The following is a 26,292-nucleotide window of genomic DNA, read 5'->3' on the forward strand; positions in this document are numbered from 1 at the left end:
TTATTCTTAAAAATTAATTTATTCACCTCTTCATTTTATTTTTTAAGATTAAAAAAATTGCAAAAAATAAGCTAACACAAAATTATTATAAAGAGTTGGTCGGGTATTATTATTATTAGAGTTATTATTATTAATAAAAATATTTAATATATTAATTAAAAATTAAATATTAAAAAAAATCAACTTTTTAATTTCTTAATCTAAATGCTAAATTGGCTTACATAAACAAAATTTCACAAGGATGGTTAAAAACCCACTTCGCATTTCTTCACGAGTCACCCAAGCTTTTCCAGTTCAAAAGTTCACATTAATCAGTAATCACCACCCAACTCTTTTTATTTATTTATATTAATTTTTCTATGTTCTGTCCGCCTGTTCTCCCTGTGGACTAAAAAAAAGGCCCCCAAGAAGAAGAGAATTTATATCTTATAGCAGTGATCGTCAATAACTATACATCTACCGATACGCCCGCCCCTGATCTAGCCTTTCGTTTTAATTTCTCTCTCTTTCTTACCCCGCTCTAGCCTGTAAGCTCAGGTTTTACTTGGAAATCAGGTTCGGGTTCGGATTCGGGTCCTTCGAGTTACTGACGGATAAATGGAATCAAGCTCTGGCTCCGGCGAGCACAACGTCAGGGGAATACCTACTTACGGTGGACGCTACGTGCAGTATAATGTGTACGGCAACCTCTTTGAAGTATCTAGAAAGTACGTTCCTCCTATTCGTCCTGTTGGCCGAGGTGCTTATGGTATTGTTTGGTAAGATTCTTAATCATTTCCTTATTATCTTGTTTTTTTAATCGAAGATCATGTGGCTTATAGCTTTGTTATGGCTTGTTTTGTTAATCTCGAAAGCTGTTTGGTTCGTTGTTTAAGTTTGCTTACTTAAGAGTTCTCTTGAGTTTGTTTAGGATTTTAGTGCTTTTGTGAGTCTAGCGTGCGGATCATAATATTCTTACCAAATTGGTTTAATTTTCAGTTGTAATTAGGATGATCAGTATCGAAAATATATAGTTGACTTTAGTTTCGCTATTCGATTATGTATTTGTGGTCCTAATTTTCCTCTAAGGCTCTGTTTGGATTGGGGGGGTGAGTGAAGGGTAATTAATGGAAGTATCAGGGAGTGTAAGAAAGGGGGAGGGTGAATTGGTTTATAATAAAAAAAATCTCATATTTTTTTAAAGAGATGAATTAATGGAAAGACAAGGGAATGTAATGAATATTCTATGCTCGTAAAGAGGTGAAAGAAGGATGAATAATTATTAGAAATATAAAAGTATTATTTTTTATTAGATAATTTATTAAATAGTAAATTTATTATGATAAATCTTAAATTTGTAAATAATAATGGTCCACTATAAATAAATTATAAAATTAATAAATCAAAATAATAATACACAAATTTAATAAAGATTGAATAAAAAATGGATTATTTGAAAAAAAAATGATAATTGAAGCATAATAATTAAAGTAAACTATTGAAAGAATAAATAAAAAAATGATAATTGAAGTATAATAATTATAGAAAACTATTTAAAAATAAATGATTAAAAGTAGAGAAATTATGTGTGGTCACTTGAAAGAGAAAATATTTATTTGTAGTGGTACGCTAGGTTTATTTTTAATGGTTATAATTGGATTTTTAATAAAAATTAAGAATACAATAGAAAAATAAAAAATAAAATAATTTTCAGCTCTCAACTCCCTCTGCTTTGGGTTGTAAGAAAAATTGGGATTTGAAGGGTAAGGGAGGATAAACCTTACCCTTACTTACTCTTATACTTTACTAACTCAACTCTTTCTAAACAGGAGTATGATAGTTACTTACCCCTCCTTACCCTTATCAATCAGGGGTATGATAGTACTTACCCCTCCTTACCCTTATTTACACTTCCCTCACCCCCACCCAAACAGAGCGTAAAAAATCGTCCATTTTTTGTTTTAAGGCTTTGCAGTTGTCTATTTCCGAGTAAATAATCATTGTATTTTTTTGCTGTGAACCTTCAATTAGCATCATTTTAATCTAATTGTTGGTTTTTCCAGGCATAGTAAGTCGAAAATTAATAGATTCACTTAAGCTTCATCTGGAATAAATCATTTGCAAGAAGAATTCTCACACAATTATTATTTATATTTCTTTTAAATTGAATTTTTTTTTTATGTTAAAAAAGAATTGGACAATTGAATTGAATTCTCTTAAAATTTTAGTTTCCAAACAGGGGATTACAGTTAGTGCATCATACGTTAGTAAACTGTGCCGGATAAAATGTTCAATTGGGCTTCAACTCTCAACTGTGTTATGACATGTATGCTTTGTCTGCTATTGTTTCAAGTATATCAAGTAGTCAACAGCATGTTTGATGACTATTTCTATTTGATCCTGTAATCTTTCTGGAAGAAACCTGTTTGAAACCTGTTCCGTTACTTGTCCAGAGAACTACTTTTCTGGTGAACTATAAATGGTTACATTTTCCTTACATTTTGACTCAATTGTTTTGTCTTACCAACATTGTGAAGGAAGATGTGATTTTTTATTTCCTTCAGTGCTGCTGTGAATTCTGAGACACAAGAGGAAGTTGCCATTAAGAAGATTGGTAATGCTTTTGACAATCGGATAGATGCTAAAAGGACTTTGCGAGAGATTAAGCTTCTTCGACACTTGGGACATGAAAATGTGAGTTTCTTTACTGTTGTTATGCTCTTGAGTTCATATGTTAACTACATTATTTTGCTTTCTGGAAGTGTCTTCTGTCTTTTGTTTTGTTGGAATATGGCAACATCATTTTTCTTTTTAAATTTCTTTGTTACTAGCAAGTTTTTGAATTAAGTATGTTATTGGTGATTGTCATACATTATCAATTTGTTGTTGGTTATTTTTTTATTAAAAAAAAACACTTAAGTAGGCTAATTTCCACTTGTCATCCCAGAACTTAGGGCACTTTAAAGTCACTGAACTTCAATTTGTAACAAACCATCTAACCTTTTATAACCAGTTTCCTAATTAAAAAGCTGATTGACATCATTAAAATTAAAAAAAAAAAGATTTAAATACGCTATTCTCCTCTCACCTTCAGTTATCCATCATTTCTGTCTCTTCCTCACCCACCCAACCCATCTCCTTCTCTCTCAGCTCTCCCTTTCTTCCAAACCCTCACTGTAATAATGGCCTCCTCCAAACCTCTTATCCTATGCTTCCTCTTTGCCCAACATCACCAGACCCAAACTATGCTCTCGATGTAAAGTTGCTCAATGGCAGTGCGGCCAGCGGTAGACTTGCCTAGCAACTGTAATGAAGCCTTATATTCTTATTCATGGTACGATTAAGCAATTTGGAAAAACAAAATCCATAAGTGAAAAGTTTCATAGTGGAGAGAGAGGTTTAGAGGTGAATTTGGTGTTTGGGAACCATTGAGTGACCCTCCTTTTTTTTATGCCTGATTAGGCTAAATTTCACTTGTTGTCCTTAACCTTGGAGCTCTATAACTATGTCGTCCCTGAATTTCAATTTGTAATGTAAACATCTAAACTTCAATTTGGGTAATATTAAAGCTCTTCTAACTTTTTATAGCTGGTTTTTCGGTTAAAAATCTAATTTAGCATCATTAAAATTAAAAAATAGAATAAAATAAAATAAAATAAAATGATTTAAATACTCTTTTTTCCCACCTCTCCTCTTCACCTACCCAACCAATCTATCTCCTTCTCCCAAACCCTCACCGCAATAATAGCCTCTTCCAAACCTCTCATACCACATGTTTCCTCTTTCCCCAACACCACCAGACCCAAACTCTATGCTCGATGTCAAGCTGCTTCATGGAAGCACTAGACTTGCCTACACACTGTAAAGAAGCCTTATTTTGATTCATAATGCGATTATGCAATTTGAAAAAACAAAATCCATAGTGAAAAGCTGCAGAGATGAAAGGGAGGTTCAGAGGTGAATTTAGTGTCTGGACACCATGGAGTGTGAAATCTGGGAACCTTTGATTTTGCCATGAAAAATTTTCATTGGAGTCTCCCTCTTCCCCACCTTTGTCTCCCCACCACCACAAAAATGTTTCACTGTCTTCTCTATCTTCATCCATTTTGGCTCCTTAGCTTGCAACTTCTTGTTCATTATCATCATCTTCTTTATCCTCTGCTTCATTTCCTTTTGCTTGTTGGTCAACAATTGGGTTATTTTTGGCCCTCACGAAATTAGAGTCCACCTGCTGGTTCTTATTTTCTAATGTTGTGGTCAAATTCTAGTCACTACCCTTCCTCTACTAGTTAAAATTGCAATTTTTGTCTTTTGCTGTGGCTGATTCCTCTATTAGTTTGACTCTGTTCAAATCAATATGTAAAGCTTGCAATTGAGGTTTTGATTTGTGATTTTGCATTTTGTGGATTTTTGTATTGCGTTGATTTATGAAGGTTGATTTTTTATTTGTGATCTATGTGGGAATGGATAGCAGAAAGTTTAGGTGTACAGAGAGAAAAGGAGAGAGAAAATTTGTGTGAGAGAGAGATTGAGAGTGTGAGGGAGAGACCGAGTGAGACAGAGAGACAAATAGAGTGTGTCTGAGGAGAGAGACAGAGAGAGATTGTGAGAGGAGAGACAAATTTAGAGAGAGGGGCAGTGAGTGGTGAAGATGGATGATTATTTAGGAGTATTTAGGCCGCTTATTCTTTTTTTTTTTTTTTTTTTTGAATAAAGTATATAAAAGGTTTGAAGGGCTTTAATGTTACTGAAGCTCAGATGGTTTTCCATTACAAGTTGAAGTTTAAGAACAGTGCTATTATAGTGTCCTAAGTTCAGGGATGACCGTTGAAACTTTAATGAGATATCTCAGAAATTTACAGTAAAACAAATTTTCTGAGTGCATGTGGAATATGGTCTACTGTTCTTTCCCTGAGTTGGTGGAATTATTATCTTATTGTTTTTTTGTAAAATTTTTTTTTGCCCCCTAAATTGATGGAATTATCATCTTATTTCTCATTTCCTTTTCTTCAGATTGTTGCTCTTAGAGACATTATACGACCTCCCCAGAAGGAGAACTTCAATGATGTCTACATTGTTTATGAATTGATGGATACTGATCTTCATCAAATAATTCGCTCCAACCAACCATTGACAGATGATCATTGTCGGGTTAGCAGCATAGATGTTCTTTTTCCTCTCCCCCAATTACTTATGGATTAAAATATTTACTTGTGTTGTTTACCTCCCCTAAAACTCCAACACCCCCCCCCCCAACACCCCCCCCCCCCCCCCCCCCCCCCGGCGCACGCACAAGTCTTAACAGCATGTTACTTGAGAAATTTTGTGAAAAAAAGTGGGTTGCACATGTATTTCACCATTACCGCACACCCCCCCTCCCTCCCTCCAATCTTCAAGGATAGTTCTATCCTTGCACAGAAGCCCATGGAATCATTACAATGAAGCAAATGCTCATCCTAACATATATTATACTGTCACTAAATTGCCATGAATGTTTATGGTATTGTTATCTTTGCAGTATTTTCTCTATCAGTTGCTGCGAGGGCTCAAATATGTACATTCAGCACATGTATTGCATCGTGATCTAAAGCCTAGCAATCTGCTTCTGAATGCTAATTGTGACCTTAAGATTGCAGACTTTGGTCTTGCAAGGACAACATCTGAAACAGATTTTATGACTGAATATGTTGTTACGCGTTGGTATCGGGCACCAGAACTACTCCTTAATTGTTCTGAGTACACTGCAGCAATTGATATATGGTCTGTGGGTTGTATACTTGGTGAAATCATGACTAGACAACCCCTGTTTCCTGGTAGAGACTATGTTCATCAGCTGAGGCTTATTACAGAGGTATTGTTTTGTACATTGCTCTGAAAATCTTTCCCGGACTAGACCTAAATTCTTTTTCTTTCCCCATAATGTGTCATTATTGCTTTAGAGTTTTGGGCTATTCCATCATTTTAACCTTTATCTTGATCCCCCCACCCCTGCATGAAAAACGAAGTACATTTTTGGCTCATTTAAATATGAAATTGCCTGTTCTCTGTTTACTGTGTGGATTACTTTAAGTAAAATAATTTATGCATCATTTTTCTCTTTCTATAGCTTATTGGTTCGCCAGATGACTTCAGCCTTGGTTTCCTACGAAGTGACAATGCTCGAAGATATGTTAGGCAGCTTCCCCAATACCCAAGGCAAAATTTTGCTGCTAGATTTCCTAATATGTTCCCAGGTGCTGTTGATCTGCTAGAGAAGATGCTAGTCTTTGATCCAAACAGGCGCATTACTGGTAAAATGTGACGCAATCTAGCATAGTAACTCTCTTCATTGCAATTAATGTTAAGATTTAGGGATTAATGCAACATATGATATGGCATAAGGTGAGGGACAGAAAGATAGAGAGTGGACATGGTGAAAATATTCAGATTTTTCTTTGCACTTGATTGAGTCATATCAGATGCTAAAGTGAAGTTTTTTTCTTTCTACAAAATATATGCTTTGTCAGAATTTGGGAGTTTTAGGATATATGCCTTTCCGAGTTTGGCTACAATTGACACCAATAGTAAAAGTTATGTATGTAATTGACACAAATTAAAACATTCTTGATCATATGTGGAGTTCTACTATCTTTGTTGAGTTGAAATTGCATATGATTGAACGAGATGAATGTAATGTTTTAATTTGGAGGTTTTTAAAGTTTTATTAAATGCTTTGAATTGGTGTACTTTGGTTATTGATGAAGTTTTCCCCTTTTTCCTGGCGGTTTGCAGTTGATGAGGCACTGTGCCACCCTTACTTGGCGCCTCTTCACGATATCAATGAGGAGCCTGTTTGCCCAAGGCCTTTCAACTTCGATTTTGAGCAGCCAACATTTACTGAGGAAAATATCAAGGAGCTCATCTGGAGGGAATCTGTAAAATTCAATCCAGATCCTTGAGAATAATCTGATAATCTGTTGAACACTGTTGGGAAAATAATCCATTTTTCCTATTTTCATCATAATTATATAGAACCAGTGGTCTCTGCAGAAAGAAGAAAAGAACTCTCTCGGTATATTGGGATTCACTCACATGTCATAAAGAGTTGATTGCTTTCATCTTGAATCATTGTGATATTGAAATATGTAAAATGGAGGCTAGGTTCTCTTCAGGGTAACCGAGAAGAATCTCTATGAAGGTTTAGTTTGTAGTTGGCGTATATGGGCAAACCAATTTGATTTGGGGTGGGTGGAGTGGGTGTTGTAATGGCAATCTATACTGTTCTGGAATGGGGATTCTGCATAGTTCCGAGACCTAATGTTCCTTTTTCTTTTTCAGTTTCTGAAAGTTGATTTGAATGTGGAGAATTTCTTTGATATGCTAGGTTTACATCTTTTCCTATTTTTGACGTGGATTAGTTGAACGGTAAAAGTATGGCTTCTGGTGCAGTTTGGCTAAATGTTGTGAAAAGGCTCTTTTATTTATGTGAGTATACTTCTGGTGTTAGGATGTAGGAGAGTTCTGCCTGGCTGTATTATATAAAAGATCTAATAGAGTTGGTATTTTTTGTGAGCTATTAGATGCAGCAGTTGAAGTCGAGCAAATTCCAAGCCCTTCTAGGTGTGTAGATTGTTTTGTTATTTCCGTAGGTAGAACATGAATCACTCTTGATTTGCAGAACAAGAATCAGTCTATATGAACTGGATGTTTCTTGGATGTTAATCTAGATGTGATACATTCAAAGCAACCTAGGAACTGATGGATGATTTCTCTCTATATAATCTTTCCACAAGCCTATCGACTTTGTTTTCATAAACACACCAAAGCAGTTTTATCACTCGTAAAAACTACAATAATATTATGTTTACAAGGAAGCACAGTAATCTCCGTATCTAGTAGTACTCTCAAGTTGTAGAGCTTGTCCTTAGAAAAGAAGCTCACATATAATGCATACCAATAGAACACTTCTGAAACTTTACCGAGTCAATAGGTATATCCTCCGGCGGAAAATTGCATTCTGTAAGTTGCTCTGGCCTTTGATCAGGCAATAAATCACACGGTCGAGGAGTCACTCCACTTGTGATCCCCTCAATATCAGTGCATGTCCATATTATCTTCTTGTGCTTGGCTGCCATTCCAATTGTGACATTAGAAATACAAATTTCCTTAAATGGGTCGCCGGAAATTCCCTCCAATCTGGCGGCCATTGACACATTATCTGCAACCATATCCCTATAGCTGATCCCTTGAATTACAGGCAGGGCGTTTGGGTCATAGTTCTTATCAGCGTGTGACCCATAATTTCCAGTCATCCAAAAGGCCCACTTCATGGTGTGCATAGTCATTCTCCTTACATATATGTCCTTCACAAAGCCTCCTCTTCCTACAGCAGTTTTGATCCTGACCCCTGATTCTGTATTGATGGCTGTGATGTCCTCTGCTCTAACATCTTGGATCCCACCTGACATTTCACTTCCTAGTGCAATTGTGGCACTGTATGGAGAAATGCATGTGAGCCGTCTGATTATTAGTTGCCTTGTGGGCATCCCAAACGCAATCCCATACTCATCCCAACCGCTCTTAACGGCCACACAATCATCTCCGGAGACTATGTAGCAGTCTTCAATTTTAACGTTTGTGCAAGAATCTGATCATCAAGAGTAAACAATCAATATTAATATATTCCTTTTCATGAATGTAATTGAAAATTGAAGTCCTACATCTATTGATTAAAATGAAAGACTAAATGAAATCAACCTGGGTTGATGCCATCAGTGTTTGGAGATTTGATTGGAGCAATGATGGTAATGCCTTGCACAAGAATATTACTGCAATTCCATGGTTAAAATACAATGCATCATATTCAAATGGGTGCAATTATAATTATATTACTGAAAATGGGTTGCTGATGTTCTAATTCGGAGGTTTTAATTACCTGCTGTAAACAGGATGAACATTCCATGATGGGGAATTTAGGAGCGTTAGATTCGAAATTTGGATGTTATCTGAGAACATGAACTCAATCAAGTAAGGTCGGGTGTATTTGAGCTTGCCCTGGTGAAATTTCTGCCACCAGAAAGCACCCTGACCATCAATTGTGCCATTATCCCCTGCATCAAATTATGCCAACCAAATGTTTAGCTGTTCCTTAGCGAAAACTGACAAAAATTGCTATTAATCTTGGTTTAGTTCTTAAATAATTACCTGTAACAATAACATCAGTGAGATTTGTTCCAAAAATGAGGCTGGCGTACCTTCCAGCTGCTGCATCCCTTCCTCGGCCGTACGATGGCAGAGGTTTCAGCGATGGCCATTCGTTAATATTCTAAACAAATTTAATGTCATTATCAGTACTAAACAAGATTAGTCCTTTTCTTTAAACAAATTTAGAGTTTTATCTATTTGGTTCTTTGTTCTTTCCCAGAATGATCTCAGAAACCTCAACAATTTCACCAACATTTGAATATGAAATTTATCATGTGAGAAAAGGGGAAAACCTGAGAAGCAAGAAGAACAGCATCCTTGTGGAGGAAGAGAGTGAAATGACTGGTAAGGCTGAAGCTACCCGTCAGCCATTTTCCAGCAGGAACAAAGAGTTGAGACCCACCATCTGATGCATACTGACTCAGATTATTAATTGCATCCTGAAATGCTTTAGTGTTGGATGTTAGGCCATCTCCAACTCCTCCAAAATCTGTTATTGATGCACTATGAGCCCTGCAGCTTATAGCATTGTACTCAAAGGAGTCCAAAATCCTTGCTTTTCTGCTCTCTGCTCCCTTCACACTCAGCAATGCCAAGACTACCAGCACTGAAACTATATTAGCCACCTGCAAGCTCACAATTAATGGAACAAGTGGATAAGAAGTAAGTTTCTGCCTGTGAGTGAAACTTATTAGTGAATGGGCCGACGAAAACAGAAACAAAACATAAAATAAAAGAAAAGATCATAATCAGACAAGCTAGCAGGGGATATATATTTATATGCTCATTTATTCTGCTTCTGTTTGGTTTGTGAGAAAATGGAGGAGGAGGGGTTCAGGGTATTACTCGAGGTTTCGCAGTACTTATCCAGAGCAACTCCATGGTCGAAACTGAAACTTCAATGGATGAGGGATTTGTTACGTGATGTTATGGAGACGAAACGGTGTATTTATAGTGAAAAAAGCGATAACTGTAGATACAGACTTTGGCTTGCAAGGCTGCTTGTCGTTCTTCGAAGCCAAGCAAAGCTATGCTCTTTTTCGTGCCTTCATTGGAATCTTTTTATGGCTTTGACATCATTTTGACAGAAATATTTCATCATCAACATTAAAAGTGAATTCCATAAGGATTGAATTATCAATTTTTTTTATAGAAAAAATTACTAATTAATTATTCTAATTTGAAGTTCTGCACCTTGGCTTGGCATTTAGGCAATAAACTAGTTGGATTTGATTAACCTTAAGCATCAAATTGAGAAGTAGGAGCCCATACTCCTCCACTTCCCAATGTTCATGCTAGTCATCATTACACATATAGCATGTCACTATCCTACCACTGCCTATGCTTCCACCTTCACCATTATCAGAAAAATACATTGTTTTTCCTACTTAAAAAAGCTAAAAACATGGCCGTTGGACAATCAAAGTTAGTGGGTTTTCTGGTTTCTAACCAGTAATTATATGATGTGGAGATGAAAATTTCATCCCAATGGAAAATCCTGTGTTATCTCAAGCCCATGTTGTCCTATTTTTATCTTACCCATTACAAATTAATAGAATAGGAATATAAGTATTCACTTCACCATCTCATTCCTGTCCTGATGCTTAACGAAACAGGACCCAAGCCATCCATTTCCACTGGGGATCATGGGATAGGTGGCGGTTGAGAGTAGTAGAGAGAGCATGTGATGCGATGTGATGAGTGAAAATGTTTGTTAATTGGGATTTTGATTTGTTGAAATTGGATTTTGGTCTCTTCTGTTGGAAAGCAGTTAGTAGGGCCCATTTTACTTTTGGCTTTGTTGGATTTGGCATCTCAAGTATTAAATCTCGTGAGCTTCTCTCAGTCACACACCACCCCACTATCGCCGACCCACTTCACGGGTGATTTTAGAGTAGCGTGCGTGCCCTACTTCCTTTCTCATCATTTAACATCTCATTTTCAAGCCCATGAGAGGAACCTTTCAATTTTATGCTATTCAACTTCTAATAAATTATAGTAATTTTTATTATTTTTTTTAAGAATTTTTTTTATTTATATATATATAAAAATACTAATATCATCACAAAAATGTACATATCATAAAGAATAAAGATTTACTTTTCACTATAAAATATTAAAACTATATTGTAGCCATCATATTATTGTTTAGAGGAATTTTTTAATATAAAAACTTACTATTGTAAATTAAAAAGATTTTTTATGGAATAAAATGAAAATTTAAAGATTTTTTAATGATTAATTAATAAAAATTAAAAGACAAATAAAAACAAGGTATGAAAATTACAGGATACAAATACATTATATAATATAGATTTAATAAATTTAATAAAAAATATAAAAAATGAAAAAGTAATGTTTCACATAAATTTAACATTTTTAAAGTGGTGATCAATCATTCAGTTCTTAATAATAAATTTAACAAAAATTTATTCACAGGTGAAAGTAATGAATGACTCTCCTGTTGTTGAAATTAAATTAAATATAATATATTATCCTTTTACTTGTTCTTAATAGGACAAAAACACATGAGATCCGTGGAGTAATAGTAATAATGAAATATTAATTCATATTTTTAAGAGAATAAGGGTAAGGAGTTTTGAATTTATCAAAATCGTTTATTTAGTTCTTAATTTTCAAAAACTCAATTAATACATCTCTATATTTTATAAAATTAAACTCTAAGTCATTGCAGATAAAATTTTATAAAAAAAAATATTAATTAATTCGTTTTAATTATAATAAAAAAATTAAATAATATAAATAATTAAATTATATAAATAATTAAATTATAGAAATTAAATAGTATAAATAATTAAAATTTTAAAGATTAAATAATATAATTATTCAAAGTGGTTTTGGAGTGATGTGCTGAGTCACGGGAGGAGCATTAGCGTTTCAGCTTCGGAAATAAACGTAAGGTGGAGACAAAAATTCTAGAGACTGATGGTTTGTGGTTGGTTGAGAGAGCCTCTCCATCTCAATGCTCTTCACATGAGCTCATCCTTTCCTTTATTTTTTATTTTTTCACTCTGCAACAATGGGGGCTTTTTGTCCCGTTCTACCAGCCAACTTCTTTGTGGTTGAACACGCTTTGGATTTTTGGGACCTAAATCATTCCATCATCCATTATCAATAAATTTTATTTTAATTTAATAATATTAAAATATTTTATAATCATAATTTTAAATTTTCAGTAAAAAATAAAATAAAATTTCAAAAACCTTCTAACCATTGATTCTAGTGTAAGAAATAAAACATTAAGCTACCAATGAAGAGTAACTTTAAATACCTATTATCTATTATATAATGTCTGTTAAATTTTATAATTAATTTAACAATAATATCTTAGTGGAAAACATAAAAGAATATTAAGGAATAACAGTGTTATTGGGTGAAGTTTAGGTCAGTGGGGGGACTGGGGCTTCAACTGGATAAAAGGCTTATGCATTATTTTGGACTAATTTTGTAGTAGGATAATGGTGTGTTGGCAGGCTTTGTGGCCCATATAATAATAATGGACACTTCAACAAAGATTCTTACAGTCCTATACATATATGCAAGTATGCATATGGATCAACCTTTTCAAATTTCTTGTCCCACAAGGAAATTGGAGCTTTCTGCCCACAAAGGTGAAATTGCAACACATGTTAATGTGAAAACTTGCATGCTAACTTCGCTTCTCAGAGTCAGTGTCTTTGTATTGTTTATATATATAATTTTAAACCTTTTTTTTTTTAATTCTTCCTGAACTACAATTGAGGAATTTGCTGAACTATAATTTTTCTGAACTAACTTTCTCAAATAATAGTTGGGAGAAACAATTTAAGAAAAATCAGATGGAAATTATGCAAAGTCCTTTTTTTTTGTTTTGGGTGGGGGGTGTGGGAGTGTGGGTGTTGGTGTGTTGTTTACCGTTTCATTCTGGGTTGGGGCCTATAATACAGATTTTGCAATTTGGAATTGTCTAGTTGTGTTGCCATTAATCATTCATCAACCTTTGAATGCTAGGTTTATGGTTGAAAAGGTGTTGGCTTTGGAAGTATAGAGGAGAGAAGACAGGTATTTTTAGCATTTTTATATAGGTTACAGAAATTTTAATAATATCCATATTGAGATTTAAAAATTTTTATAATACAAATAAAAATTGAGGGGAGATAGTTGAAATTAACCAATCAATTCAAATTTGGAAAGTTTGATTAGGTATAGGAAATTAGGAATACTAGCTTATTGAACGCCCATGGCAATTAGTCAACCAATGTTACTGCCAAACGGAAATGTATACATAAAAATTAAATTTTTATTATCAAAATTTGACCTATTATGAATTTAAAATATATAATAAAATTTATTGATTAATTAAATTTAAATACATGGGTTTTATATTTTGTCTTAATTTCATGGTAGGCTGAATCAAAACAAAAATTTACAATAAAAATATTAAAAGCGTATATCCCAGTTTTTCTGTTCAAAGCAAAAATGAATTTGACAATTGGAGAGATTACAGTGTACTGGTTGTGTAGGTAGCTTATAGTGTACTTACTCCTCCATGTGCTGGTTATAAATGTGGGACTTTATAGTATACTGGTTCAGAGCAAACCTAAAAACAACAAGAATTGAAAACTCGGTGGAGTATAAAAAACGCATATAGAGTTGAGAATACAATGAATAAACAAGTGATGTATGGTTTCAACTCCAATATAGCCTACAAGCATCTTTTGAGTTTGTGATCATTCTATAATGGCAAAAGATCTTTCATGTAATGATGCATTCGTGGTCTGCCTTCGGTCACCTGATTACATTGTTTTATCTCTCCATAGCCATGGCCAAAGCCGGAGTTAAAGTCTTCTTTGTATCAACGCCAAGAAATATCCAAAGACTCCCTAAAATTCCGGCGAATGTAGAAACATTCATAAACTTGGTGGAGTTTTGATTGCCAACCTTAGAAGACGAATCCTTGCCAGAAGGAGCAGAGGCCACTGTTGATATTCCTCCAGAGAAAATGGTTATCCTGAAGATTGCATATGATCTCCTTCAACACCCCTTGAAGCAGTTTGTAGCCGACCAACAGCCTGATTGGATTATCATCGATTTCATTTCTCACTGGATGGCTGACATTGCCAGAGAAAACAAAGTTCCTTTGCTGTATTTCTCTGTTTCTCTGCTGCTTCATATGTTTTTCTCGGCCATCCTGAGTGCTTGAACGGTGATGGTCAAAAGAAGCTCCGGCCGTCGTGAGAGAGTATGACTTCACAACCAGAGTGGGTTGACTTCCCTTCATCGGTAGCTTATCGGAAGAACGAGGCTATCGGTGCTTTTGAATGGGTCTATAGAACATATGCTTCTGGTGTATCAGATGCTGAAAGGTTCGCCAAAATATTGAATTCCTGCCAAGGCTTGATTATTCGTAGTTGCTTGGAGTTTGTAGGTGATTACTTGAATTCATTGCACAAGGTAATGGGAAAACCAGTACTTCCTATAGGTTTGTTGCCGCTAGAAAAACCAAAAGCAAGAGAAATAAGTGATGGTATGGAATGAAATCTTTAATTGGCTTGATCACCAGAAGCCCAAGTCGATTGTTTTTATAAGTTCCGGTAGCGAGTTTGAGCTAAGCAAAGATCAAGTTTACGAGATTGCCTACGGGCTAGAGCTATCGGGATTGCCATTTTTGTGGGCACTAAGGAAACCCAGTTGGGCAATTCTTGATCTTGATGCTTTGCCCCTAGGATTTAGCCAACGAACGTGTGGGAAGGGGATTATTAATATCGGATGGGCTCCACAGATGGAGATTTTGGGACACCCATCAATTGGAGGGTCATTGTTTCATTCAGGTTGGGGCTCTGTTATTGAAACTCTGGAATTTGGTCAGTCTAATTCTGTTACCATTTATCATTGATCAACCATTGAATGCAAGGTATTTAGTTGAGAAGGGTTTGGGTGTGGAAGTAGAGAGAAGCGAAGATGGATCATTTAGCAGGGATGGCATTGCCAAGGCTTTGAGACTAGCAATGGTGTTGGAAGAAGGGAAGGGAAAGAAATGAGGGCACGTGCAAGTGAAACTGCAGAGATATTTGGAAATCACAAGTTGCATCAGGAACATTACATTAGTAAATTTGTGGAGTTCCTAAAAAGTTGAGCAATATCAAAAGATTATTAAGGCCTCTGTTCGAGGATCAGGAAATGGCCTTGAACGCCTCCTGGGATAATCTTGTCTGTCTGTCTATTTATTTTTTCTTTCCCTTCCCTCTCTCTTGTTGCATGAAATGGGTTCCAACTGTTGCTTTTGATTGTCGAAGGAAAACAGGCTTAATTGCATCAACTTTCAATACCATCCTTAAATTTTAATTTATTAAAAAAAAAATCCTTGACTTTAATTTATTTTAAAAGAAAGTCTTTGCAACCTATTGTTATAGGTCTATAAATTAAAAACAATGAAATTACATTTTACCTAACTTTCTTAAAAATAAAATCACAATTTTACTTTTTTCTTTTATTTTTATCTTTCTATCTCGTTATTATAACTAAATTAATTAATAATTTGCATTTATAAAATTATTTTATTTTATTTATCAAATTTATTAACAAAATTATTAATTATATATTTTTTTATATTTAATAAAATTATTAATTATTATTAATAAAAAAAATTAATTAATTTAAAATTATTAACCAATTTCAAACATTCAACGGCTACAAATTTTAGAATTCAAATTAAACATCCAATTTTAACCAAATTTCAGAATTTCAAATTAAACATCCACCAGCTCCCATGCCATCAATTTCAATCAAATTTCAATGAGAATGCATAGATTTCAATCAGAATACATGGAATTTCAACAGCTAAACAATAAGCCCAACAATTCTAACAATCCAATATTACAAAACCTAACAATTTCAACAATAAGCATACATTCAAGCAAAACCCAACAAGGTGACCTAACTCTGCCTATAAATAATGGCCGACGAGGATTTGATGGAGACAATACGAAATCTTAATATGTTGATGGAGGAGTAAAAGAGATGGTTGAATGGAGACAAACCAAATGTTGAAGTCTTGAATCTACCCAGAAACATCGAATTTGTATGTGTTGAACCTCGAGCTTGAAGACGTGAAATGGGAGACGTAGGCTGAAGATACGAGAGACTTGTAGAGTAGAGGGAATCTTCTTCAATGACTTAAGGAGAGAAAAGAAACAGTTGGAAAATAGAGGCCATTCAAGAAGAGAAACAGAGGATCCATTCTTCTATCCCTCAAAACTAGGCTAAAATGAAATATTTATCAAAATTACAAATCTTGCTGCCCAAAGCTGCTAAACATCATCAGAAGTAGAGAGAGGCTGACCCAAAAAAAGAGAGAAAAGATGCCTAGGTGGTTCGATCCATGGCCCTTCTTCTTCAAGCGAGAGTTCAATGGGAACTGGCCATTCTTGGGCTTTGTCGTAACTGGAACCTTCATCTCCAAGTTCTCTCTTGGCCTTACAGAGGAGGATGTGAAAATTCACCTTTCATCCAGAGGCACAAGAGATGAATCGGAAACCCAACAAAGTGATCAGCAGTGTACTTATCGTAAGAAAGGATGGTTTGATATTTAACTTTTGTGGGATTTTGTCATTCAAAATTTACAATTTCTTGAATTAAAAAAAAAAAAAAGAAAAGCAAAGGAAGAAAGAGTTTAATAATTGAGATTGCAGATGGGATAAATGAGAATGAAAGGATAAAAAGCAATTTCATCATTTTTTATCTTTAAATTTATTATTACAAGTTATAAACACTTAGAAAATAAATTAAAATTAAAAAATTTTATTATAATAAATTAAAATTCAGAAATAAAAATGAAATAACCCCCAAAGGTGATTGATGCTATTTAACCCAAAAAAATATTATGGAGCCTTAACATTTGTAATCCACTCCTCTCCAACATGGCTCCCATATATAGCTTGTTTTTTTGATATTCCATAAACGTTCCATATTAAAATTGATGCTAATTGACAATTATTTATGAGATAATCGGAGAAACACTATTTAGCTATTTCCTTCAGATTTGAGTATGAATTTAGGGACACCAATCTGCTGGCCAGCTGTGGATTTAGGTTATAGGTAGGAATAATAATTGTTTTCGAACTTTGAGCTCGATTAATTTTTCTGATTTTAATATTATATACGGTGAAGACGGAAAAAATCTCTCTACTTGGTAACTTACTATTTATTAAAAATTAATTTATTTTAAGTATTTATATATTAAAATACAACTCAACTCAACTAAGCCTTTATCCCAAAAATTTGGGGTCGACTATATGGATTCGTTTTTTCCATTCTGAACGATTTTGGGTTAAATCCTCAGAAATGTGTAATGCTTCTAAGTCATGCTGTACTACTCTCCTCCAAGTCAATTTAGGTCTACCCCTTTTTTTCTTTCTATCCTCTAGCCTAATGTGCTCTACTTGTCTAACTGGAGCCTCCGTATGTCTACGCTTCACATGACCAAACCACCTCAATCTCCCTTCTCTCAACTTATCTTCAATTGGCACCACTCCTACCTTTTCTTTAATACTTTCATTACGAACTTTATCTAGTCTAGTATGACCACTCATCCACCTTAACATTCTCATCTCTGCAACTCTTATCTTAGATGCATACGACTCTTTCAGTGCCCAACACTCACTACCATATAGCATAAATGTCGTATGGTACTGCGGTAAAATTTTCCTTTTAATTTATTGGGAATCTTACGATCACATAAAACTCCCGTGGCACGTCTCTACTTCAACCATCCGGCTTTAATCCTATGACTAACATCCTCCTCACATCCCCCATCTACTTGAAGGACTAATATATATATATATATTTATATATTAAAATATTATAATTAAAAAATATATTAATAATATTATGTTTAAAACTTATATTTTTAATTTATAATTTATTTTTAATAAACAAATTTATAATGTAATGACAAATTAAATAAAAAAATAAAGAATAAAAAAATTATTGTGGAGAAACTTGCTCTGCCCCGTTTCTTGCGGGGAAATCCTATCTGGACTTCGATCTCTTATAATTCCTGCCAATTCCATTGGCATTTGGTAGGGTCCAAGTTTTTTAAAATTAAAATTTTGTCCACATATTTTAAAAAAAAAAAATTTGATTAATGCCCTCAATTTTCCGTCTTCAATAGCTTTCTATGAGACAGCTTACGGACTGGAGCTATCAGAATTGCCGCCATTTCTATGGGCTCTCCTGAAACCCAGTTGGGCAAACAACGACCTCGATGTCCTACTTTCAAGTTTTGGTCAGCGCACAAGTAACACGGTAATTACGTGTATGGGATGGGCACCACAGATGGAAATTCTGACACACCCATCAATTTAGTGGTTAATGTATGTGAAGCTTTTTGCCAAATTTGTGTACAAAAAAAAATTGCTTAAATCTTATGTCAATGGGAATACAATTCCCAAATGGTGAATTTGCCCATGAAGACACGGTTCGTGACTTTATCGCTATTATAACCAGAGGCTTTTGTTACTGATGATATGGGTACGGTCAGGCTGGGTGACAGTGACATGCCGCCAACCAGCGACAAAGCCATTTTCACACTATAAACAACAGCCTGGCTTTTGGATTTTTTTTTTCCCAAGGCCAAAAGTTCCCATTCAGTGCCAACTTTACAATTTATATTTTAATTTAATTTTATTAATTTTTTATAAATTTAAAATTAAATAATTAAATTTTATTTTTCTTAAATTAAAGTGCTAATAACAAATAAAACATATATTTATTAATTTAATATTACATAAAAAATACAAATTTTCAAATTTTAAATATGAATCTAATTTAGTGTTTTTCTTATATTTTAATATGTGTTTATAAAATAAACACTAAATAAAATTATATACATATATTTCATGTGTCAATCTTAATTTAATCTAAAGAAAATAAAGTTTAATGATTCAATATTTAATTTTTTAAAAATTTAATTGAATTAAATTAAAAGATGAGAAATAATTGATGTTGGTAAGGAAATTAAAAATGTAATTTAAATTTTTATATTTCATTTATTCCATAAAAAATATATATATATTTAATGTGTGAGTACAATAAAAAATTATTCGGAAATTATTTTTCCAATCACATGAAAATGTATACCGTTTCGGGAAAATGAACTTTCCGTTTTGGGTAGCTTAGTTGCCAACCTTTTATTGTTATATATGTATGAGTGTGTTTTAAAAAATTATAATTATTAAATAAATTTTAAAAAATTTAAAAATTTTAATTATTTACAAATTAATATTTTATTAATTTATATTTTTTTTACTAAATATTAATATAAAATAACCATTTTACTATATAATTTTCTTGTGAGACAATGAGCCTAAATTTTGTCTCTTGCGCGAATTTTTTTTTTTTTCATTTATTTTCTTTTAGTTGGCTTTTGACAATAATACATCAATATGTGCTCATGTGATGAATTTAATAGTTTGTTTTTAATAGATTAACTATTTCTTATTTTATAACTAATATTTTTTAAAAAATTTATAAAAATAATAAAAAGTGGGTTATTATTATTATTATTGGGTTGAGCTAAAAATATTATTTTAAAATTTTAAATTAAATAGTGTGTGTCTCTATATTTTTTAAAATTTATATGTAACTCTCAAGTTTAAAATTTCTGAAAATAATTTATTACATATTTATCTTTATGTTTTTACAAGTAATATATTTAAGCATACTTATTATAATATTTGTTATTATGGGGCATATTCTTTTTATTTATTTTTTAATTACATTTATACTGCAAAGACGTTATATTATTACATTTTTATAAAAAAAATATTTAAAAAATAATTAATAATTATTTAAAAAATAAAAATTTATTTTAATTTAAATATGTGTATAATTATTCAAAATTTTAATGTAAATTTAAATTGTATTTACTATAATTAACGAGATAGTATGATATTTTATAAAACAATTAGTTTAAGAAGTATGGGAAAGAATTAATAAATGATAAGATACAAGAGGAAGAAAAAGTCATATATCGAATGAAATTGAGATGAAGGAATCATGATTTAAATAATCAATTCAAACTGGGAAAGTTTTGTCAGGTACAGGAATACTAGCTTTTCACGCCTTCAACATCCATGGCAACCAGCCAACCAACGTTGACTGGAAAATGGAAATGTACTGGTCCCGGTTCTCTTGTTCAAAGCAAAAATGAATTTGACTTCTCCGTTTGTGCACATTTTCATGAGTCCACGGAGGATTCACATTTTTATAAGCGGGGAAGTACTCGAATTATTGCAAGGTATATTATAATTTGCTTCTCCAGCCTCTGTTCCATTAGTTTTAATGAAAAAAAAAAAAAAAAAACATCACATTGCGTAAGCAAACCTAAACAAACCATAAATGTAAATTCGGAAAATGCCAAGTCAATATATGGTGGAGAATACAATGAAGAAATAAGCCAAAAACCTCCAACATAGCCTACATACATCTTTGCGGTTTGTGATAGTTCTACAATGGCAAAAATTGCAAAAGATCTTCATGTAATGATGCTTCCGTGGTCCGCCTTTGGTCACCTGATTCCATTCTTTCATCTCTCCATAGCCTTGGCCAAAGCCGGAGTTAAAATCTCCTTTGTATCAACTCCAAGAAACATCCAAAGACTCCCTAAAATTCCTGCAAATTTAGAGATACTCATAAACTTTGTTGAGTTTTCATTGCCAACCTTAGAAGACGAATCCCTACCAGAAGGAGCAGAGGCCACTGTTGATATTCCTCCTGAGAAAATCGTGCCCCTGAAGATTGCATATGATCTCCTCCAACACCCCTTGAAGCAGTTTGTGGCCGACCAACGGCCTGATTGGATTGTCATCGATTTAATTTCTCACTGGATGGTGGATATTGCCAGAGAAAACAAAGTTCCTTTGTTGTATTTCTCTGTTTTCTCTGCTTCTTCATATCTTTTTCTCGGCCATCCTGGGTGCTTGGCCGGTGATAGTCAAAAGAAGCTTCGGCCGTCATGGGAGAGTATGACTTCACCACCAGAGTGGGTTGACTTTCCTTCATCCGTAGCATATCGGAAGCACGAGGCTATCGGTGCTTTTGAATGGATCTATGGAACAAATGCTTCTGGTATATCAGATGCTGAAAGGGTTGCCAAAATATTGAATTCCTGCCAAGGCTTGATTATACGTAGCTGCCTGGAGTTTGAAGGTGATTACTTGAACTCATTGCACAAGGTAATGGGAAAACCAGTACTTCCTTTGGGTTTGTTACCGCTAGAGAAACCAAAAACAAGAGAAATCAGTGATGGTTCATGGGGTGAAATCTTTAATTGGCTTGATCACCAGAAGCCCAAGTCGGTTGTTTTTGTAAGTTTTGGTAGCGAGTTTAAGCTAAGCAAAGATCAAGTTTACGAGATTGCCTACGGCCTAGAGCTATCGGGATTGCCATTTTTGTGGGCACTAAGGAAACCCAGTTGGGCAATTCTTGATCTTGATGCTTTGCCTCTGGGATTTAGCCAACGAACATGTGGAAAAGGGTTTGTTAGCATCGGATGGGCACCACAGATGGAGATTTTGGGACACCCATCAATTGGAGGGTCATTGTTTCACTCAGGTTGGGGCTCTGTTATTGAAACTCTGGAATTTGGCCACATTCTTATTCTGTTACCATTTATCATTGATCAACCATTGAATGCAAGGTATTTGGTTGAGAAGGGCTTGGGTGTGGAAGTGGAGAGGAGTGAAGATGGATCATTTAGCAGGGATGGCATTGCCAAGGCTTTGAGACTAGCAATGGTGTCGGAGGAAGGGAAAGAAATGAGGGCACGTGCAAGTGAAGCTGCAGAGATTTTTGGAAATCACAAGTTGCATCAGGAATATTATATTGGTAAATTTGTGGAGTTCCTGAGAGGTTGAGGAATATCGAAAGATTTTATAAAGGCTTTTGTTAGAGGATATGGAAATGGACTTGAAACACCTCCCGGGAATATCCTTGTGTTTTTATTTATTTATTTTTGTCGAACACACTTATTTTCCTTTCCCTTCCCACTTTCTCGTCATTTGAAATGGGTTACAACTGTTGGCCTTTTAGATATTCCACGACATTCCATATTGAAAGTGATGATTGTTGATAATTAATCGCACAATCATAGCTAATTTCATAATTCGCTTTGCGAAAAAAATTATCCCAAATGGAGAAATTTTGGAACTTTTAGAAAGAAGAAAATAGTACATATTAACATTGCTTGATGTTTATTATTGAGTAATTTATAGTTTAGCATTTGAAATTAATGTTACAAAAATTATATTTTATTTTTTTATTTTTAACAAGAAATAAGCTAATTTTTAAAACATTTTTTTGTTAATAAAATATTTTTTTATTAAAATTTATCATTAATGAATTAAAAATTATAACGATTTATTTACTTTTTATAATATTTTAATCTAAAAAAAAACTTTTATAATATCTCAAAGGTTAAATCGTAAAATATTTACTCAGATTGTAATTTTAGATATAATTATAATGAGCCTTTCTTTCATTTTAATTTGAAATAATCATACGAAAAAGATGAGCCTTTCTTTTCTCCCCTTTTAATTTGATAACCTCGTCAAATATCAACAAAAGGGAAAACTCACCGTTTTGAGCCAATTGTGGTGGTCAAAAGACTTGAAAGTTGAAACCCAGCAAGCATGCAATGGGGGTCTTAAGTCTGACGATGAGTTTGGTATGGAAATAACAAAATGGATATTAAAAAAAAAAATTACAAGAATAATATTTAAGAGAGAAATAATTAAGAGATAAAAGATTGGGTAGAGAGAGTCATAGAGGTCAATTCTGATCCGTGATGGAGAGTGTCTTGCAAGAGATTGATTTGGTTTGATTTAAATTTTGATTATTGTAGTTTTTATTCAATTATAATTTGATTTAAGTTGAATTTATTCAAAATGTTGAATTTTTTTAAAAAAATTATTTCTTAAATTTAATTAATCGTTCTAATTTTGATTGGATTCAAAATTTAAAGAGATTGATCGAGATCAATCATTCCTCAAAATGTTTTCAATTTGATTTAGATTTATGAATTTGAACTATGCCTTTTTTTTTTTTGGATTGAGAATATAAATGTTATGAAATTGAAAAAAAAAATAAATTGTACTTGATAAATAATAATAATAAATATAGTTTTATTTTTGTATTTAAAAAAATTATTCATAAATTATGCAAATATTTTACAGATTTTAAGTACAGATTATATGCATGACATCATATATATATATATATATATATATATATATATAATTTCTCTTACTCTTTAAGGGTAAGAGTTAAGGTAATTTTTATCTCCTCATGTTTATTCTCTCTACCTAATTTCATGCGCTTTTTAAGATTTTTCATAATAATTAAATATTTATTTTATATTGAATTTTTAAGGTAAATTTTTTTATTAAAAAAATATTATTAAAAAATAATTTAAAAAAAATTTATTTTATTATTTTAACTTTTTAATAATTAAAACTTGTTAAATTTAATTTTAAATATTTTTTAATACTCTATTAATATCTTTAAAAAAGTGTTTTTTTAAAAAAATATTAAATAGATATTAAAAAAATAATTGAATAATTTTATTTTTATAAAAAAATTAATAATTGATTTAAATATTTTTATATTTATTTAAAATAAAAAAATAATAAAAAAGAGATAAATATATTGGATAATAATAAATAAAAATAAAATTTAAAAAATAATTAATATTTTCTTAATTTTACAAATAAAGTAGAATAATATTTTTTTTAAACATAGTCGAATTAGAGCTGGAGGAAGTACCAAATAAGGAGCAAAGGGTGTAAATTGTAGCTAATTATTAGATATATTATGAGTATTGAAAGATAATATTTTTTTTTATACAAAAATAAATTTTTTTATAATATAAAAAATAAATCTGAGATAATTTTAAAAAATAAAAAAATAAAATTTTTTTATAATATAAAAAATTAATTTTACATAAATACGAGAGATGTTCACCTAATATTTTCTCGTGAACTGTTGCCGCTTTGTCCCGTACCAAACGTAGCTTTGAGGTTGAGGCGATGGCAAAATGCGTTAAACGCGCATCGGGTTTTGTAGCTTGTCCGAACGCGTAGACTCCGAAACACAGGTCTTCTCGCTGACTCGGCTCCAATTTCACACAAACCACAAAACCAAAAGAAGAAACCTTTTTCCCTTTTTAACTCTCCGGTCACCGATTCAATTACCTCAATTCTGAATCCTCTCCTCGACCCATCCCTCAGTCATGGAGATTACACGCAGAAGCCTCACTCTCACTCTTTTTCTCTCTTTATATATAGTCTCCGCCCTCTCCCTCTCCTTTTTCTCCCCGACCGATAACTACCTTATCAACTGCGGCTCCTCCGTTGACGCTGCTGTTTACAACCGCCACTTTGTTTCTGATGACGACTCCTATAACCCCAACTCGCCGCTTCTCTCTGCCACTCGTACGATTCCACTTGCAAACCAAAATCCGGCCCCTAATTCACCCCAAATCTACAACACGGCTAGGATTTTCAGGAAACTTTCCAAGTATGAGTTCGAGGTCAAGGATCCAGGAACCCACATGGTACGCCTTCATTTTTACCCTTTCGTGTCTTCGAATTTAGACTTAAACTACGCTCACTTTCACGTTTTGGTTAATGGGTATGTCGTTTTGAGTAATTTTACTGTGGCGAATGTGGCGACCCCTCTTGTTAAGGAGTATTTCATCTGGGTTGAGTCAAATAAGCTTGTCATTACGTTTATGCCTACAAGAAGGGATGAATTTGGGTTTGTTAATGCAATTGAAGTGATTTCTGCGCCCAAAGATTTGATCGCTGATATGGCAATTCTTGTCAGTGGCAATAAAACTGAGAAATTTGATGGATTAACTAAGCAGGCTCTTGAAACATTGTATAGAGTCAATGTTGGGGGTCCAAAGGTGACACCATTTAATGACACAGTGTGGAGAACATGGGTTCCAGATAATGGGTTCTTTGAATCAAGTGAATTGTCGAGCAGGATCTATTTCAGTGGTCGAATTAAGTATCAAAATGGAGGTGCTAGTCGGGAAGTTGGTCCTGATTTTGTATACAGTACTGCTAGAGTAATTGCAAGCACAAATGCTTCGATCCCTGATGCAAACATGACATGGGAGTTTCCAGTGAAGGAGGGTTTTCAGTACCTTGTTAGATTGCATTTCTGTGATATTGCTAGCATGACGCTTGGTTTACTATATTTTAATGTATATATTAATGGGCATTTGGCATATGAAAATTTGGATCTTTCCTCTATTACATATATGCTGGCTTCTCCATTTTATGCAGATTTTGTTGTCGATAGTGATAGCTATGGGATCGTAAGGGTGAGTGTTGGACCTTCAAACATGAGTATGGCACGCGCAGTTGATGGTATCTTGAATGGGGTGGAGATCATGAAGATGAATAACTCAGTGGGTAGTCTTGATGGAAAAATGTGTGCAGGGATGGTATTGAGAAGTTGGCCAAGAGGAAATATTGGTGTTTTGTTTCCTCTAGTTGCTGTTGTGTGTCTAGTGTTGAGTGTATATGTGCTTATGCATAAGAGGACAGTTGGTACAAGGGACTCCGTTGCGAGGGACTCTGTTGCATGGTCTAAATTGCCAACTGATGTCCCAGAAGAGAAGTTAAAAGATGGCGATGAACATTTATCTGGCAAAGCGTGAAGTTTCTTCAAGACAAAAAGATTTTTTAATGATGCATGCAATAGGAGGATGGTATTGCTAATTAGTTTCTTACTTTAGTGCTATTAAAGTCATGGATGGTTACGTAACTTGTTTCTAAATAGCTTGTCGTACTTGAGGGAATTTGTAGATAAGTTGTACTTACAGCATATAGTATTGGCATCTCATTGTTATTGTATCCCTTTGTTCCTTCCTCTGAGAATAGATTGCAGGTTACTATCAAGAAGTTCTTTTCTTATCATATCTGTGCAACTTTTAGAGCTTAAATTGTACGAAATGATATGTTGTCAATACTGTTGTTGTTTGATTACTTTTTATTTTTAGCCTAGATGCATGGATGGTTGTGAACATTTGACTTGTAATGAATCATCCAGGTGGTGTTA

General features: G+C 33.4%; 4 protein-coding genes and 2 pseudogenes across 5 annotated transcripts; 5 read left to right on the forward strand and 1 right to left on the reverse strand.

The window, feature by feature from the left end:
- The first annotated feature begins 249 nt into the window (after nucleotides 1-249).
- Nucleotides 250-7,336, forward strand: LOC110638012 (mitogen-activated protein kinase homolog MMK2). 2 transcript variants are annotated; one of them, XM_058141609.1, is made up of 6 exons: nucleotides 250-758; nucleotides 2,544-2,673; nucleotides 4,993-5,130; nucleotides 5,498-5,830; nucleotides 6,086-6,276; nucleotides 6,723-6,897. In XM_058141609.1, the coding sequence occupies exons 1-6, from the start codon at nucleotides 598-600 to the stop codon at nucleotides 6,895-6,897; spliced, it is 1,128 nt and encodes a 375-aa protein (XP_057997592.1). In that variant the 5' UTR covers nucleotides 250-597. The 2 variants fall into 2 exon arrangements, with proteins under 2 accessions (XP_057997592.1, XP_021644101.1); XM_021788409.2 differs by having other exon boundaries at nucleotides 255-758; nucleotides 6,086-6,269; nucleotides 6,751-7,336.
- A 314-nt stretch (nucleotides 7,337-7,650) lies between these two features.
- LOC110638010 (probable polygalacturonase) lies at nucleotides 7,651-10,700 on the reverse strand. Its single transcript, XM_021788408.2, has 6 exons — nucleotides 10,009-10,700; nucleotides 9,456-9,788; nucleotides 9,163-9,283; nucleotides 8,894-9,068; nucleotides 8,716-8,786; nucleotides 7,651-8,605 (listed from the first exon to the last, which is right to left on the reverse strand). Exons 1-6 carry the CDS (start codon nucleotides 10,042-10,044, stop codon nucleotides 7,896-7,898), a joined length of 1,446 nt encoding a protein of 481 aa, XP_021644100.2. The 5' UTR covers nucleotides 10,045-10,700; the 3' UTR covers nucleotides 7,651-7,895.
- Nucleotides 10,701-12,679: 1,979 nt separating this feature from the next.
- On the forward strand, nucleotides 12,680-15,505 carry LOC110638011 (putative UDP-rhamnose:rhamnosyltransferase 1; annotated as a pseudogene).
- Nucleotides 15,506-16,055: 550 nt separating this feature from the next.
- On the forward strand, nucleotides 16,056-16,690 carry LOC110638014 (ATP synthase small subunit 6, mitochondrial-like; annotated as a pseudogene).
- A 3,783-nt stretch (nucleotides 16,691-20,473) lies between these two features.
- On the forward strand, nucleotides 20,474-22,257 carry LOC110638038 (putative UDP-rhamnose:rhamnosyltransferase 1). Its single transcript, XM_021788445.2, has one exon. The coding sequence runs from the start codon at nucleotides 20,676-20,678 to the stop codon at nucleotides 22,077-22,079; it is 1,404 nt and encodes a 467-aa protein (XP_021644137.2). The 5' UTR covers nucleotides 20,474-20,675; the 3' UTR covers nucleotides 22,080-22,257.
- Nucleotides 22,258-24,224: 1,967 nt separating this feature from the next.
- Nucleotides 24,225-26,200, forward strand: LOC110638028 (probable receptor-like protein kinase At5g24010). The gene has a single exon (XM_021788427.2). It carries the CDS (start codon nucleotides 24,452-24,454, stop codon nucleotides 25,889-25,891), a length of 1,440 nt encoding a protein of 479 aa, XP_021644119.2. The 5' UTR covers nucleotides 24,225-24,451; the 3' UTR covers nucleotides 25,892-26,200.
- Nucleotides 26,201-26,292: the final 92 nt, after the last annotated feature.

This window comes from Hevea brasiliensis, chromosome 2, assembly GCF_030052815.1.
Source record: "Hevea brasiliensis isolate MT/VB/25A 57/8 chromosome 2, ASM3005281v1, whole genome shotgun sequence".
Classification (NCBI taxonomy): domain Eukaryota; kingdom Viridiplantae; phylum Streptophyta; class Magnoliopsida; order Malpighiales; family Euphorbiaceae; genus Hevea; species Hevea brasiliensis.